Source organism: Pteronotus mesoamericanus, unplaced genomic scaffold (genome assembly GCF_021234165.1).
Source record: "Pteronotus mesoamericanus isolate MK-2021 breed Mesoamerican mustached bat unplaced genomic scaffold, CSHL_Meso_final scaffold_125, whole genome shotgun sequence".
Lineage (NCBI taxonomy): Eukaryota > Metazoa > Chordata > Mammalia > Chiroptera > Mormoopidae > Pteronotus > Pteronotus mesoamericanus.
This window is the reverse complement of record NW_026555304.1, coordinates 11,789,230-11,805,037: the sequence shown is the minus strand read 5'-3', so window position 1 is coordinate 11,805,037 and position 15,808 is coordinate 11,789,230. Positions and strand designations below refer to the sequence as shown.

General features: G+C 39.2%; 1 protein-coding gene across 1 annotated transcript in view; it reads left to right on the top strand.

Moving 5' to 3' along the window:
* The window catches only part of SLC35D2 (solute carrier family 35 member D2), a 48,673-nt gene that overhangs the window by 30,864 nt on the left and 2,001 nt on the right, over positions 1–15,808 (top strand). The window contains exons 7-10 of the mRNA XM_054588098.1: positions 1,521–1,623; positions 2,884–2,976; positions 7,904–7,971; positions 15,497–15,575. Coding sequence (XP_054444073.1) covers positions 1,521–1,623; positions 2,884–2,976; positions 7,904–7,971; positions 15,497–15,575 — 343 coding nt within the window. The remainder of the gene's footprint in view (positions 1–1,520; positions 1,624–2,883; positions 2,977–7,903; positions 7,972–15,496; positions 15,576–15,808) is intronic.

The following is a 15,808-nucleotide window of genomic DNA, read 5'->3' as shown; positions in this document are numbered from 1 at the left end:
TTTCAATCACTGAGCCTAATGTGAGTACGCGGGAGGTTTGAACCCTTGTTTTGAGAGATTCTATTTCTGTGAGTGAGCCGCAGAATTCTGATTTGTGATCTAAAATTAACCTACATTCTCACAAATATATTTGTAGATAATAATGCCAGTGGTAGCTTTAAGCAAAATGTGGTTTAAAGTGTGTTCTGATCTTGATGCAGTTTTTGCCTCTCTCTGCTTTTCTCTTTGGTTAGAAATTATCTTATTTTGATATTGAAGAGGGGACCAGGATATGCTGCTCCAAAATATGAAGCTTTGGCACAGACATTGTTTTGAGCTGAAGGCAATTGAGAATCAACAGATGTAGGAATTCTCTGCCCTCCCTTTTCTGCCTAAAAGCAGATCATAAATTTCTCTTTGTGAAGGTGTCCCCTTTCCTGGACCAGGAAATAGGAAAGCAGTTCTTATCACCAACAGTGAGAGTCAATATAAACAGACCTTACTAAAATAATCCTTATCTTCCATTAGTTTTCCCAATATATTTCCTAGTCCCTTGCCCATAATTTATTTGTTCCTCAAAACCTAAATCCTCTTTGTTAAAATGGTATATAAGCCATAGAATCTAACAACTTGAGTTTTACTTTGCATAAAATATTTACTACAGTTTGTGTGTGTGTGTGTGTGTGTGTGTGTGTGTGTGTGTGTGTGTGTGTTTTACTGTTTACCTATCTATTGTCAGTTCAATTCACAGATCTCCAGTCACTGAACTTAAGAGGGTAGAGGACACCTCCTTGGCAATGTATATTATGAATTATGACATGGGTCTTATACTGTCTGCGGGGTCAAGTGCAGGTGGATGACACATCTTGGCTGAGCTGTTGTTCTGTGTTTCCTCCCCATGTCACAACCCCCCAAATATTTTTATACTAGTATTATTTATTTAAGTAAAAATTGAAGAGAAGATGTTTCACAAGAATGGGAAGAAGGGAGCCTTAGGAGGAGTTGCAGGGAAGGAATGGCTTCCTCTGCCTTTTTGATGGACAGGGAATTCTGGTGGATGATGTGACTGTTTGGACACCAGATGTACGTGTCACTTTCTCAAATGACCCCTCTTGCCCCAGTCACTGCCCAGCTGTCTCTGCAGGGCTGTACCCTGCCGATGGCCCTATTTACTATAATAAGGAACTGCCACTGGCTATGTTAAATAAGTCATTCCCTTAGAAACGCAGAGCTCACCAATTATTATGCCAGTTTATCAGTTAGCAAAAGAAAGGGCTTTGCAGTTAAAAGAAGATGGTTAATGTCCTCTGGTTCTACGCCACTCAAGATTAAGTTCAAGCCATGAATGACTTGGTTTTGTTTTTGCCTGGAGGCAAAGCAGAGGAATTAACCATTCACCAAGACTGAGGGGGAAACTATACTAGAGAAAAGTAGTTACTAGCGTCACAAATGGATTTGATTGGGGAACGATGAAACGGGCAGAGCTTTGAGGCCAAGATGTGAATTTCTGAATAATCATCCTGTTCTGTTGTCCCTCCCAGTTCCGACCTTGCCTTTAACCTGGAAGGTTATATTTTTGTATTCCTGAATGATATCTTCACGGCAGCGAATGGAGTTTATACCAAACAGAAAATGGACCCAAAGGTACCATATATTCACTCTTACGTCTTTTAGGCTTTGTCATCTGCCCCCTGAAATTACATGAAAAAATAAAATGAATTTGTAAAGTTGGCATGTAATTTAATTTACATAATGTCACTAATTTCTTTTCAGTGATTTTGTCTGTAGAGTTTCTTGTTACTCCTTGTCTTTCAAAGTTTTGATTGCAAATTTGATAGGATGGGAAAAGATGCCACTCCTATTGATGCAAAATCAGAATATATAAAAGGGATTATTACGAAAAGCAAATTAAAATTAAAAGACTTTTTTTTTTAACCGCCATCATCAGTGACCAGTTTGAAGTCTGAGAGCAGCTCCAGCTTGAGAGTCTAGAAATAAGGGTTCCAGTTACAAGTTTTGCTGCTTACTGGCCGTCATTGTGACTTTGAACCTGAACTTCTACTAACCTCAGTTTCTTTATCTGTGGAATGAGATGTTTGGAGTGGGTGATTTATAAGGTCCTGTCCAGCAGTAACTGCCTCTCACAGACTTGGGGGATGGTGGGCAGATGAGCTTTTCTGCTGAGGTGCTGCCCCCAGCCCTCACCCCAACCCCAGCTGTTCCGGAAGTGCAGGAGGATGAGCCAGACAGACAGACGGTTCTTTGTACTAAGTTCTTTGTGTTAAGTGAGGGGTTTCCTCGGATGGACAGGCTTATTTCTATGAGCTGGGTTTTTTCTTTCTTTTTTTTTTTTCTGCTCAGCCATTTGTATTTTAATGGTGGAAGTTTTACAAAAACACTTTTGTTGCCTTTGAGAATCACAATATGTCACCCTTTATGGAAAGTGGTGGGGAAGTAGTGTTAGTGCTTTAATGAAAAGTAAATTTATGGAAGACTGCAAAATTAGATACCCAGCATTTTAACCCTGCTGTTCTTTAATAGAAAGAGCAGATATTTTTAAGAAGTTCTGTTCATATTAACATTTTTAAGTGTTTTTTATTTTGTTCCAAATTTTTCTATTTTGAAATGCATGCTTTAAAAACAATTAGAATATCAGAGAAGAGTGGAACCTTGGAGGCTACCCATCTCCATCTATTTTATCGGTCATTTTTGTGTTAAATAAATGTTTATTCTGAGATTACAGAATTCCTGAAAGGAAGCATTTTACATTAGAGATTTACTGAAGATATTCCAATGTAGAGTTAGTCAAGAAACATTTTGTAACTGCATAAATGTATAGTTTATAAGTGGAAATTTGATGCTTCATGTTCCTAAAATCAAGTGGGGTTTTCTCTGTTTTCGCAGGAGCTAGGGAAGTACGGAGTGCTTTTTTACAATGCCTGCTTCATGATTATCCCGACCCTCATCCTTAGTGTCTCCACGGGAGACCTTCAGCAGGTGAGCGGATGGCAGTCACTGCATTCTTACTCAGCAGTCTTTTACATAACAATCTTAATATTTAACCTTCAGCACTCACTGCAATACAACATGTAAAGGTTACTAGGGTTCCATGAGAGCAAGATATTTGATATCCCATGAATACCTTTGGCACTATCCTTTCGATTGGCATTTACCTTTAGACACCTGCGAGGTGGCAGGAAGTAGTCCCAAGAACTCTGGACTGCAAGCTTGTCGGAAAATGGCCACAAAAACCTGAGTTTGAGCCTTAATACCCTGTGTTGATATGGGGAGACTGGGAACATTACTTAACTTAGAAGGGGATTTTGACATTAAATAGTGAATTTATTTATTATTACCTTGATTATGGACATTTTAAAACATATGCAAAACAGAATAATTTAATGAACTCATGCACCCTTCCAGCTTCCACACTTTTTGGTATTTTGCCATTGATATTTCATCTCTCCTCTCTGCTCTCACTTTTCCCCCCACTGGAATAATTTAAAGCACGTTCCAGACATCATGCCATTTTGTCTCTAAATATTCCAGGATCTGTGCTTGAATTCTGAGAGAGTATTTTTCTTCTGGTATCTGCCCTGCTCCCTTGTGTGGGCACACCAGTGAGGGACAAATAAAGTGGTGAATTAATAGAAATATAGGTGGCCCAGCTGGAGAGAATGGAGGCCAGTCTCTCAGGAGAGGCCAGTGTGCACCCCAGGACACCAACAGCAGTCACCTTAAAGTGTGCCGGCTCTGCCAGCCCTGTTTCTTCAGGAAGTTGCTGGCCACACCACCTCTAGGAATGTTGCCTGTGTCTTAAGGGGATGTTTAAAGTCAAGTGAAAATCTAGGGTGTGGCCTCAGCCCACAGAACCAAAGCCCTGCGGCCTGTGGCAGAGGCCGGGCGGTCAGATAGGCCCTGTGCAGCAGCCGTTTTTCTCCCACAGGCAGCAGTTTCTGTGTGTTTAACAGTCGGCGTGGGTGTGTGGTGCACACAGGCTGAGAGTCAGTCCCATATGTAGCACTTTTTTTAAGAAAAAATATTTTTTTTATTTATTTTTAGAGAGTAGAAGGAGAGAGGGAAAGAAACACCAATGTGTGGCTGCCTCTTGCGCGCCCCCTGCTGGGACCTGGCCCGCAACCCAGACGTGTGCCCTAGACTGGGATTCAAACCAGCAACACTTTGGTTCTCAGGCCAGCACTCAGTCCACTGAGCCACACAAGCCAGGGCCCATTTGCAGCACTTTTATAGATTTGAAGGCTGTGGGTTTCTGGGGACTCCTGGGGGTAAATGTCAAGGCCTATTGTCCTTTCTCAAAACTGTACTTTCTCGCTTGTATATTTCCTCTCCAAAAAGCAGTGGACAGCAGAAGGGCTTAGCCACAGCATTCCTGGGTAAACAGCCATTTCCACGTGTTTCTATTGAAAATCACCCAGAAAGAGCAGGTTTGCTAATGAGCTCTCATTGTGTGAGCTGAGGCCTCCTGTAGTTCAGAGTGTTGGAAGGTAGAGCAGGCACCCACACCTCTCTATGAATAACATGCAGAGCAGGATATCAGAAAACACAATATTTACTTTTCAGCCCCCGTCAATTGATTTTAAAATGCATTTGGGGCTTTTAATTTTATTTTTTATTTATTTTTAATCCTTGCCTGAGGATATGTCTTGATTTTAGAGAGAGAGGAAGGGAGAGAGCAAGAGAGAGAAACATCGATGTGAGAAACACCAATTGGTTGCCTCCTCTACGTGCCCCAACCATGGATCGAACCTGCAATCTAATTATGGGCCCTGACTGGAAATCAAAAGGGAAGTTATGAACCCTCAGTGAAATAGTCTCTAACAGCTTGTCTCATTTCATTATCATAGAAATGAGGTTTTCTTTTGAAGTCAGTGGAGTGTATCTATTCTGAAATCCTGGTGTTTCAGAGCTGTTTCAGATATATATTTATTTCTAGAAATAGAAATCTAGGAATTCCCAGAAACTCTGTGAGTACCTGATGGAAACTAAAAGCATACTTCCCTGTAGGAATAATGTTATGAATGTCATGGTGACCAGAAACTTAATTTTAGTACCTTATGAGCAAAATAGGCTAAATAGTATGTATGTATTAAATGTGGTTATTTTCTCTTGCTAATCTGTGTCATGTCTATTTGGTTATTAAGCCAGCCAAAGGAACCTTGAGGATAAAGGAGAATTTGTTCCTCCACAGCAATGGATTCAGGACAAACTTCTTCCAGTCACTTTTGACCATGACTGCTTCCATGTTAGATTGTTCGCTAGATGCAATAAAAAAGCAAATTACTGTATATAGGTGTGTTAGTCTGCAATGTAAAATTGCATTTTACTTGCCAAGTTTGGCTTGATTGTACCAGAAGTTGATGGATGAATTAAACTAAATGTTAACTTCTCTTCTTGGTGGAAGGAGCACTTCGATGAGTTATAGGGGAGGTTCACAGGAGAAGGTCAGAGATTGTGTTAGGACTCGGTGTGAGTCACTGTACTGGGGGTTCACTCCTGGACCTTGAACTTACACAGTTGGTAGATCTAATAGCACTTTGATTCTATCTCTGATTAACAGTTAGTGATTGTTAACAAAATAGGCCTCTGGAAAACATTCAATAGGTGAACTAAAGTCATTTGAATCATTGAATTATAGAATCAAAGCACATTTATTTTTTTTATTAAAGGTTTATTTAAAAATTCAATTACAGTTGACATACATATTATATTAGTTTCAGGTGTACATCATAGTAATTAGACATTTATATTACTTAAGTGATTACCTCAACAAGTCTAGTATCCATCCACCTAACACCATGAGCAGTTATGACAATATTATTTACTATATTCTCTGTGCTGCACTTTACATTCCCGTGACTGTTTTTATAACCAGCAATTTGTCAAAGTACATTTAGTGTATTACAGTTGATGAATAGGGGTAAATATGACTTTTTGCTGATTAAAAATCCATAAATGCAAAATGAAAATGATTCACATACCAGCATATGTTTACAGCAATAATAAGTCTAAAGGAAAAAGTACTGTTATTGTTATTCATCTTGAATTATTTTCTGTTTTAAAATAAATGTCATGCTATATTATTTTTTAAAATGCTACTCACACAGCCTCATCATTAGAGAGACAAAATAAAGCTGAAATCTGTCAAACTTTAGGTTGGCAAAGAATCCAAAGGTTTATGAAATTACTTCATTGCCCTCTATGGTTTATGTGGTATCAGGAACATATAACTTTGATTTACTGTTTACTTGGTTTAAGTTTGTGTTGTATGGTTTTCTACTAGTTTCAATTCTATCTGACTTTCAGACGCAGAGTGTTTTGCATGGTTTTTGTTTGGTTTTACTCTTTTGCCCTGGCGTCAGAAGTTGGTTTCTGCCCCTTTGGTATGAGGCTTGCTAGTATGACCTATTTTCTCTTTCACAAGTAAGCATTTTAAAAAAATGCTTTAAGATGGAAAATTTCAAATCTATGCAGAAGGAGAGAGAATAGTATAACAAACCCATGTAGGCAGCAATCAGTTTCAGTAGTTATTACCATTTAAAATGTATTATCTTTTTGATAAGAGAGGTAGGCAAAGCATTACTAACGAAACACTGAGAATAAAGTGTAACAAGGTTGTAGTAATCAGACAAGAGAATTCCATTTTAATTTGTTTAAACAATTTGAATTATAAACTTAAGCAAGATTTAAATAATGTTAAACATATGAAGTTATTAAAACTTGGCCAGCAAAATACTGCTTAACAGGAAGTAAATACAACTTATATTTAATTATATTATTCAGCAATTTAGGATAGTCTTTTTTAAAAAGACTTTATTTATTTTTAGAGAGAGGGAGAAGAGGGAAAGAAACATCGATGATCAGTTGCTTCTCACATGTGTCCCCACCAGATATCTAACCCACAACCCAGGCCTGTGCTCTGACCAGGAATTGAACTGGTGACCTTTTCTTTTGTGGAATGACACCCAACCTACTGAGCCACACTGGTCAAGGCAAATCTTGAATTCCTTTAAAATAATTTTTGGAGGCAGGCAAGGGACAAGTCATGAGTAAAATACTTCTTTTTATTGTCACCTGTCATTTCAAGAGGGTTAATTTTATTTTCTCAGCTAGGGACTAAGAAGAGAAATTGAGTCTTAAACTTTTCTGTCTGCCAGTGCCTCCACCAAATTATTTTATTGCTTTGTAAATAGCAAATAAGTTTTTATTTTTGATGATACTTCCTACGCATTTGCAAATTCTTGAAAATCAGAGTAATACCAACATTATTCATTTTATAATAAACTTTGTCCTAAGGTTATTTTTATGGAAAGTAAACCAAACCTGTTTTTGTGACTACAATTTTAGTAAAAATTTAATGATAACCATAGGAACAATAGCTGTCATTTTGTGTTTGCCACCTGCAAGATTCTAAACAATTTCATTAAATCCTCACATTGATTGTTTGAGGAAGTTTTAAGAAAATAATCCTCATTTTGTAAAATGGACCTCCGGTTTAGGGAAGAAAAAATAGTTTGCCCAATGTCACATAACTGGTACTACCTAGGGTTTTTAAAATAACGTTTTCTTCCTTAACTGGTGTGGCTCAGTGGACTGAGTGCCAGACTGTGAAGCAAAGGGTCGCCAGTTTGATTTCCCGTCAGGGCACATGCCTGGGTTGCGGACTAGGTCCCCAGTGGGGCGTGCGTGAGAAGCAACCACACATTGATGTTTCTCTCCCTCCCTTCCCTTCTTCTCTCTTAAAAAAGAAGAAGAAGAAGAAGAAATAAAATCTGAAAAAAAAATAATGTTTTCTCTTTGGGAAATTGGCTTCTGTACTAAATAAAATTCACAATTTGGTAAAACCAATAGATTTAAACTGTAATTTATTAATATAATCATTAGTTTTCTTTCTTTTTGATACTAGGCTACTGAATTCAACCAATGGAAGAATGTTCTATTTATCATACAGTTTCTTCTTTCCTGTTTTTTGGGGTAAGAAACCAAAGATAAATATAAGCTTTGGTCTATGGTATCTCTTGACAAGTCAAATCAAAATATACATTCTGTCTGTTCTGTCAAAATTCCTTTGTCCTTCAACTTTCTCTTGGAAGTACCCCTGTAACAGAGTAGTGGACTGGACTCATGTTACATGCCACATTCTGCTACAGATGTTGCCTACTGATTTCTGAAAGTTAGCTTCGAATGAAGTTAGCTGACATGTCAGATTCTGTACTGTGTTTGTTTTTGTCACAATGTCCCATGTTTACCAAGCTCCCCATTTTCTGTAGTGCTGTACCTACTATATTCAGGGAAATTTCTGAGCGATGTTGAGGCCATTATGTTGTCCAATAATTTTAAGCTTTTGCTTTTCAAATATTCCTTAGGTCTGTCTTCCTATCCAAAACCATGGAGTTGTATCTTATTTTCTTTTTTATGTTCCCAAATTTGAAAATTTTCATGTATAGATAATAATGCAGCTAGCACATAATCCAAAAGCTGCAAAGAAATGCACAGGTAACAGAAGCCACCCTTCCTCCCTCCCTCCTTCTCATTCATTCATTCGTTCACTCACTAGGAATTCCTTTCTTCCCTGCCCTGTAGCACTGCAGTTTTCCCCTCCAGAGGCTGTCACTGTTTGAAGACTTGGGAGTAGCCTTGCTGGGCTGGGCTCCCTGTGTAAACAAGCACCTGGGTCTTATCCCATATGAAAGGGTCTTTGAATGACTGTCTCAGAGAAGTACTTATCAAAACGCTTTTTCTGTAAAGAAACATGAATTTCTTTCGTATTTTTTAAATCATGAATACTACAGTTTTAATGATGTGTAAGTGAACTAAGACAATTCATGACTTCTTTGATCAATACTCAGTTATCAAACTGGGTTTTAATTGTATAAATTAGTCACATACAGTAAAAATATTTTATGTATATCCTCTAGTTCAGTAATCCCCTCTTCAGCTGCGTCTGATCTAATGTTTAACCTGATGATGGAGCTTTTGATTTTAGCATTTCATATTTTATTTGCCAACATTTAGCAGCTTTTCTTCTCAAACTTATTCTTAACATTCTTTCATTGGTGATCTTTGTGACTGTACCTTTTATTTCTTTAAATATTACATGCATAGCTATTCTGTATTCTGTATCTGATTATCCAACACTTGCAGTTCTTAAGAATCGAAATATGCACTTTGTTGACTAACTGTGTAGTTTGTCTTTATGGTTACTTCCTAGTGTGTTTGGTGACTTGTGATTGTGAGCATATTGCTTAATATTAATCAGTCCTATTGACTGAAATTGGGAATTTGAGAAACTTTCCTACAGGGACAAGTTGATTTTGCTCTAGCTGGTTGCCAGGTGTTGCCCCTGACCTAGACCACTTCAGGCTTTTTGGAGGGCCTGGGTTCAGTGGGCCACATTGGGCCATCTTCCCCATGTGGAGTTGGGCCCAGGGCTCCGTTTCCAGACTGTGCTGTTCTGCTGTGCCTCTGCCCTGAGGCAACCGCATCCTGCCCCACTGTCTGCTGCTCTGACTCTTGCGGGGCCGTCATTCCTTACTGCTGTGTACCCACTTCCCCCTCCTTCACAGGGGTGATTTTGAATGATCTCTTGTGCCTCTTTCAAGACCATCAGTCTCTCAAATAATGTATCCTTTCCAGTTATTGATTGTTCTGCAGTGGGAGAGTATTAAGTACTCTAAGTACTTAAGTAGCCACTGCTGGAAGCATGAGTTTAGTAAGATATTTGTTGTTTACCCAGTTGTTGACTGAGAATGTTCAACTTTGAAAAAAAATCTACTAAGCTACTAAGAGGGTAACTCATGTTGTGAGTTACCTTCTGTTAAACTATCTTTTTTTTCTTTTCCAATTAAGAAAAAAATCAACCCGTATCACACAAATTCAGACCAGCACCTTTCCCTGGCTCAGCCCAGTCACATGTGAACAGCAGAGCTAAGTGTCAAAGTCTTTTTTTCACGTGATTATAAACTTGATGAGATTCTTGTGCTTTATTATTTAACTGTCCCATGAGTGATATGGTCCGGCAGTGCCTGGATGTGAGCTGTCACTCTGGGGCCTGCCTGTGAGAGACTTGATTGACCCCATCTGTGTACAACTCCATACAATTTTTTTCCCATTTAAAAATATGCTTCTCAGCACTCAAATACTCTCTTGTTCAAAGTTCTTAATATATTAATCAGTGGCCACTTTGCAAATGGAAATGTCCCAAAGGCATAGTAATTATAAATAAATCAGTAAAATGATGAAATCATTAACATTTCAGATTTCACCCAACTTTAAGGATGAAAACATGGTAGGTCTCAGTTTTTTAAGTGGGTCTTTTGAGGCCACTAAAATTGTCACACCATTCCAAAAGTGAAGTGCCGGGGCTCTGGAATCAGACAGTCTGGGTTTCGGTTCTGGCTTTGCCACTTATAGTTCTGGGTCCTTGGATAAGCTCTTTAACCTTGCCAAGTCTTAATTTCCTCACCTTTAAAATAAGAACAGTGAGCTAAAGTGCCTGATTTATAAGATGGGGTTCTGTGGATTGAATGAGTAAAGAGCACTTAGAACAGGGCAGGTCACATAGAAAATGCTCAGTAAGTATTAAATATTATTGTTGTTAATATTTCCGTTTCTTATTCATAGATAGAGAGCAGGATGGCAGCTACGGTGGGGGTGGGTGGGTGGACGGATCAAGCAATAAGGAAAAAGGACTCGTGGACACGGACAACAGTGGGGTGGTTCCAGGGGGAAGGGGGGATAAGGGGGATAAATGGAAATGGAAAAAATAAAAAATATTTATTTCTTGATGGTGTCCTCTTCGGTTGGGCTGTCTTTTTTTACTTCAGATGATTTTGGTTTCTACCTATAGCAATGGGTTTTCAAGAGTGGTCTTTCTGTTACGTATACCTTACCTTCAGTGGTCAAGTTTTAATTATGAAACTGCTCTAGAAGGATGCTTCAATTTTGGCATGGTGGATTTTTCAGAATCCTTCTTTTTTGCAGTTTCTCACTCAGAGGACAGTATCTGATGGGGTCATTTGCTTCTTCATAGTAGTTGAGACCATTGTGAGCTTCTGAGAACATCCTTGGTTTCAGAGCAGCTGGCGCTGGGCTCAGGCTGTGCCCTTCTCTCAGGCCCCTGCTCAAGGAGCTTCTAACCCTAGACTCCAGAGGGCTCTGAGGCTCAGCTTCTTACTTACGTTTGCTGCTTTCAGGTTTGCATTTCATACTTAACTTTTTCCAACCATTGACTCTCTGTTCCAAGGTGAAAATAAATTTAAAAAAGTTACTCCACTTTAAAAATGTAATTTAAAAGTCAATGGAATTGTGAAGAGGAGAGACTTTTCTGTTGAGTTATGGTGAAGGACTCAGCTTTAAGAAATGCTACTTGTAATGCTACTTGTAATGTAAAGCATATAACAGAGTGAAATTATGTCAGGAAGACAAATTGGGCTGTAGAAGCTAAGATAGTAAAATATAGACTGTAACTTAAGTTGACCAGCTTTATTTTAAAAAGCTAGTTCTGCAGACCTTTTTAACCTTGCTGAGAAATGACAAGGTTCTGGTTCATTCATACCAGCCACTGGGACCAGCCCCTAGGCTCAAAGACGATTATCCTAATCTGTTTCTGCCCCAATAAGAGTGCCCCCCCTTTTAAAGATTTTATGTACTTATTTTTAGAGAGAAGGGAAGGAAGAAAGAGAGGGAAAGAAACATTAATGTGTGGTTGCCTGTCATGTGCCCCCAACTGGGGACCTGGCCCACAACACAGGCATGTGCCCTGACTGGGAATTGAACCTGCGACTCTTTGGTTCACAGGCTGGCACTCAGTCCACTGAGCCACGCCAGCCAAGGCAAGGCCCTTTAATCCCACTGAAACAATAATAGGTTCCTTAATAAAAACACCAATGCATCAAATTTCCCTACTTACGGGATAAAAAAATGTTTTGTTCTTTGAACTTTCATTGATCATGCCAAGATGTAGCATACAGGAGAAAACAGGATTCTGTAGATTCTTGGGCACAGGAACTGCAGAACTGTTAAAGACAGCAGATATTCCCATCATTTCCCAGCAAACCAAATCATAGTGTGTAATCCACGCACTAGGAAGATGGGCCGTACCTATCCCATGACTTCAGCATTCTTGCACATCATGGAGTGCTGGATTTGGAGTGAGTTTCTACCAGAGATGGGCAAGGTGAGACTTCTTCAAATTCTTTGAAACCTAGAATTAGGAAAGAGGAATGTTCTGGGGCACCATTGTAGTTGGTGCAAGGAGTGTTAAAGTGGCCTTTTATTATTTGAACATTTGTTTTGAATTTCTGTATGTGTTTGTACATGGAATGGTAACCAGAAACAGGTTGTAAACGAGGTCATTTCAGTTCTGTTGTGACTGGCACGATTGTGTCAGACAGGCGTAGGTAAATGGTTTCGTTGTTGTTGTTTTTTTGGTGGGTGTGTCATTTACAGAAACAGGAAGAAACCTTCGAGCAGGGGTTCTGGCCCAGGGCTGTCCACATGGGCACCTCTGTCCCTGGGGCCCTATCAGCCAAAACATGCAGCTGGCATTTGCTGTCGGAATAAATGTGTATCACATATATGTGCTATTATTTTTCAAACGTACACAGATGATATATGATTTTAAAAATGCAGAATGGCAAAAGCTGATGAGCATTTGCAGTGCTTTTAAATATCTTTGCATTTTATTCACCCACAGGTGCTAAACTCAAAACTCCTATCATGTGAAGGTTGACTTTCTGGTGTTAAAAGTGGTGTAGTTTCCTTTGGACTGGGTTCCTAGAGGTTCTTTTGGTTTAGAACCTTTGTCTTTGCCAAAGGACTGCATAGGTACTTATTTACATGTAGAAATACATTATGTTTCTTAGATAAAAAATTAATACACTACTTTGATCTTAGTGGTCTTATATTCATCCTCTTTGGGGACATCTAGTGGTTACACTAAGAGGTGCAGCCGTTTTGTCTGGACACCATCTGTTGCAGAGAACTGCTTGCTAATGCAGGCTCCTCCTGGGTGTTAGAGAGGGTCACTCTTCCCGGCTCACCCCAGCTGGTGAGTGAGTGTCCTAGTTGCCCCACTCTTGGGTATTAGAACCTTAGATCCAAGGTGTCTGTGATTCTGAATGCAGGCCAAGATGGTTTCACTAAAATGTTAGTGTGGAGAAAATGCTGCATGATGGGAACCCTGGAATAGCAATTTTTAAGTAACAATAAAAATAAAGAACATCCATGCTCGTCCTGGGTTTAAGGCCACACTGCAGTTGGGGAAGCCTGCGGGAAACTTTTCTGTGTTCCTTAAACTGGGTTGGTCCCCTCCCCTGACTTGTAATCTCTGTGATTTCAGTAGACCCTGAGCTCCTCCAGTAGATGCTGTGGGTACTGTTCTCTTACAAACCAGGCCCAGCAGAGCAGGCAGTAGTTAACGTCCGGCTGAGTTTTTTAATCCTTTCATTTCATGCAGGAGTAGGATTACTCATAGTTCTGCAGCGCCCTAAATTAATGTTGAACTTACTAATGTACAATTTTTAAAAACTTAGATTTCGTAAAGCCTTTAATACAAAAATACTGTTGCTCTATTTATAAAACTAGTAATTTTTGTAAAAATATAATTTTACTTTTATTATTTGATTAATGGTTTGTTATTTCAAGTTTAACTGATTAAAATCTCCTAAACAATTTACTATAAATTAGTCCCATTTACAACTTAGTGAATTAAAATTTGTTTAACCTTTTGAAACTGCATTTACAAACGTGATTTACTCCCCCCCCCCCAGTAATTTCTAGCCTTCAGAACTGCTCTAGCAAAGCTAATGAACCAGGTCGCTTTACACACCCAAGCAACTCTTTGAAACTTAGTAAACCCATGTTGAAAATGTAGTAAATCAGCTGCTTTTCAACATTCAGATACTTTGTACCAATTTCTCAGATTCTTACTCCTTTCAAATGAATATTGCAAGTTTAATATCAATTGCACATTTCAAATTAAAACTACAAAGGCCGAGATGTTGGCTTCTCTAACTTGTCAAATTGTTGTAATTATCTTAATAACAAATACACATTTTTCTGAGAATTACAAAATTTAAGATTGTAATTGAGTTAATTCCTCAACTTTATGTTACAACTTGGTATATTGTACTTTATCTCTAATTTTTTCTCTACCACATCTGCTAATATACATCTTAGACCAAAAATGATTACTGTGTTAATTTATGATTCTGTTACTAATGATGAGGGATTTGGGCCTGGACTGGAGACTGAGCACTAAATTCCTGCCGGATGTACTTACCAGGTGCACAGGCCGAGTCCTTTCTTATGGTCTGGTTCCCTCTGTCTGTCATTGGGGGATCCAAGTTCCTGCCTTCTAACTGGAATTTAGCTTTAAAATCCAACACCTCTTCTGCCCTCTCTATTTTTCCAGTTTCATTCTCAACCAGTTGTGATTGTAATCTCTTTCACCATTTAATCACCTGATTTAGGTGGATGGTATTTTGCATCCCATTTAGGTTGAAGCTAATTTTCTTCACAGTTTGATTGAAATGAATCTGTTTCTTTATCTGAGATTGGACTGTAGATTCTTTCCTGGGTATATATATAGTCTTGTCTGGTGCTTGGTCACAATTCTGCAGTCATTTTATTGACAAGTGAGTGTGTAAATACTGGACAGTGTCGAATGCCTGTTGAACTAACTTTGGTAACGGGTACAGGAGTACCGCTGACATGGGGAATCCATTCTTTTCACTCTCCTTTGTCCAAAGCCAGTGACTGCTTAGCTGATTTTCCTTTCTATTTTTCTTTTTAAAGATTTTATGTATTTACTTTTAGAGAGAGGGTAAGGGAGGGCAACAGAGAGGGAGAGAAACATTGTTATGTGAGAGATCAGTTGCCTCTCACACGCCCCCAACCTGGGACCTGGCTCATAACCCAGGCATGTGCCCTGACTGGGAATTGAACCAGCAAGCTCCTGGTTTGCAGGCTGGTGCTCAGTCCACTGACCCACACCAGCCAGGGCTGATTTGCTAAACACCTGTGGTTCTCAGAGCTGGCTGCACATGGGGTTCATCTGTGGAGTTTTGAGACTACACAAGGGATGCACCTCAAACTGCTGGAAAGAGAACCTCCTCCAAGGATCATTATGTGTTAAAAGTGCATCAGGTGATTCTGATGCACAGAGAGGGTTAAAAACCAGTGTGTAACGTAGCTATCAAATGAAAGGTTTCAGATCATTTAAAAAATCTCATTGTTCTTACCTCCTTTTCAAAGAAATGTGAATGAGAAAGAGACAAAATGAGAAGGACACAAGGTAGAAAGTTTGGCGAATGCACGACTAGACCATTTATCTGTAAAAAGTCAGAGTTAAAAAATGTTTTAAGATGTAGGTCCTACAAGTCTTTGTGGTATTAAAGTACCTGTGCGTGGGTCACTCGCTGACTCATTCTGAACTAGTCTGTCATTGTTACCCAGCACCGCCAGACGCGCACTCAGTGTTTGCTCCCTTGCCCAGGTTCCTGTTGATGTACTCCACGGTGCTGTGCAGCTATTACAACTCGGCCCTGACGACAGCGGTGGTTGGAGCCATCAAGGTAACTGGGGGAAGGCTTGCAATGTATAATCAGATTGAGAACTTGACTGTGAATCCAGTCTTTACAATAAACCTGAGTTTGACTCTATCTTTGATATCAGTGGTTGTCAGAATGGAGGCTTGTGACATTTTCAGCGGTGCCTGGGTGATCCTTTCTCCTGTCTTCTGATCTCCTAATTTATAGAACAGAGGGAGGACTAGCTACTTTAAAAAGGAGAGGCAAATTATATTTTT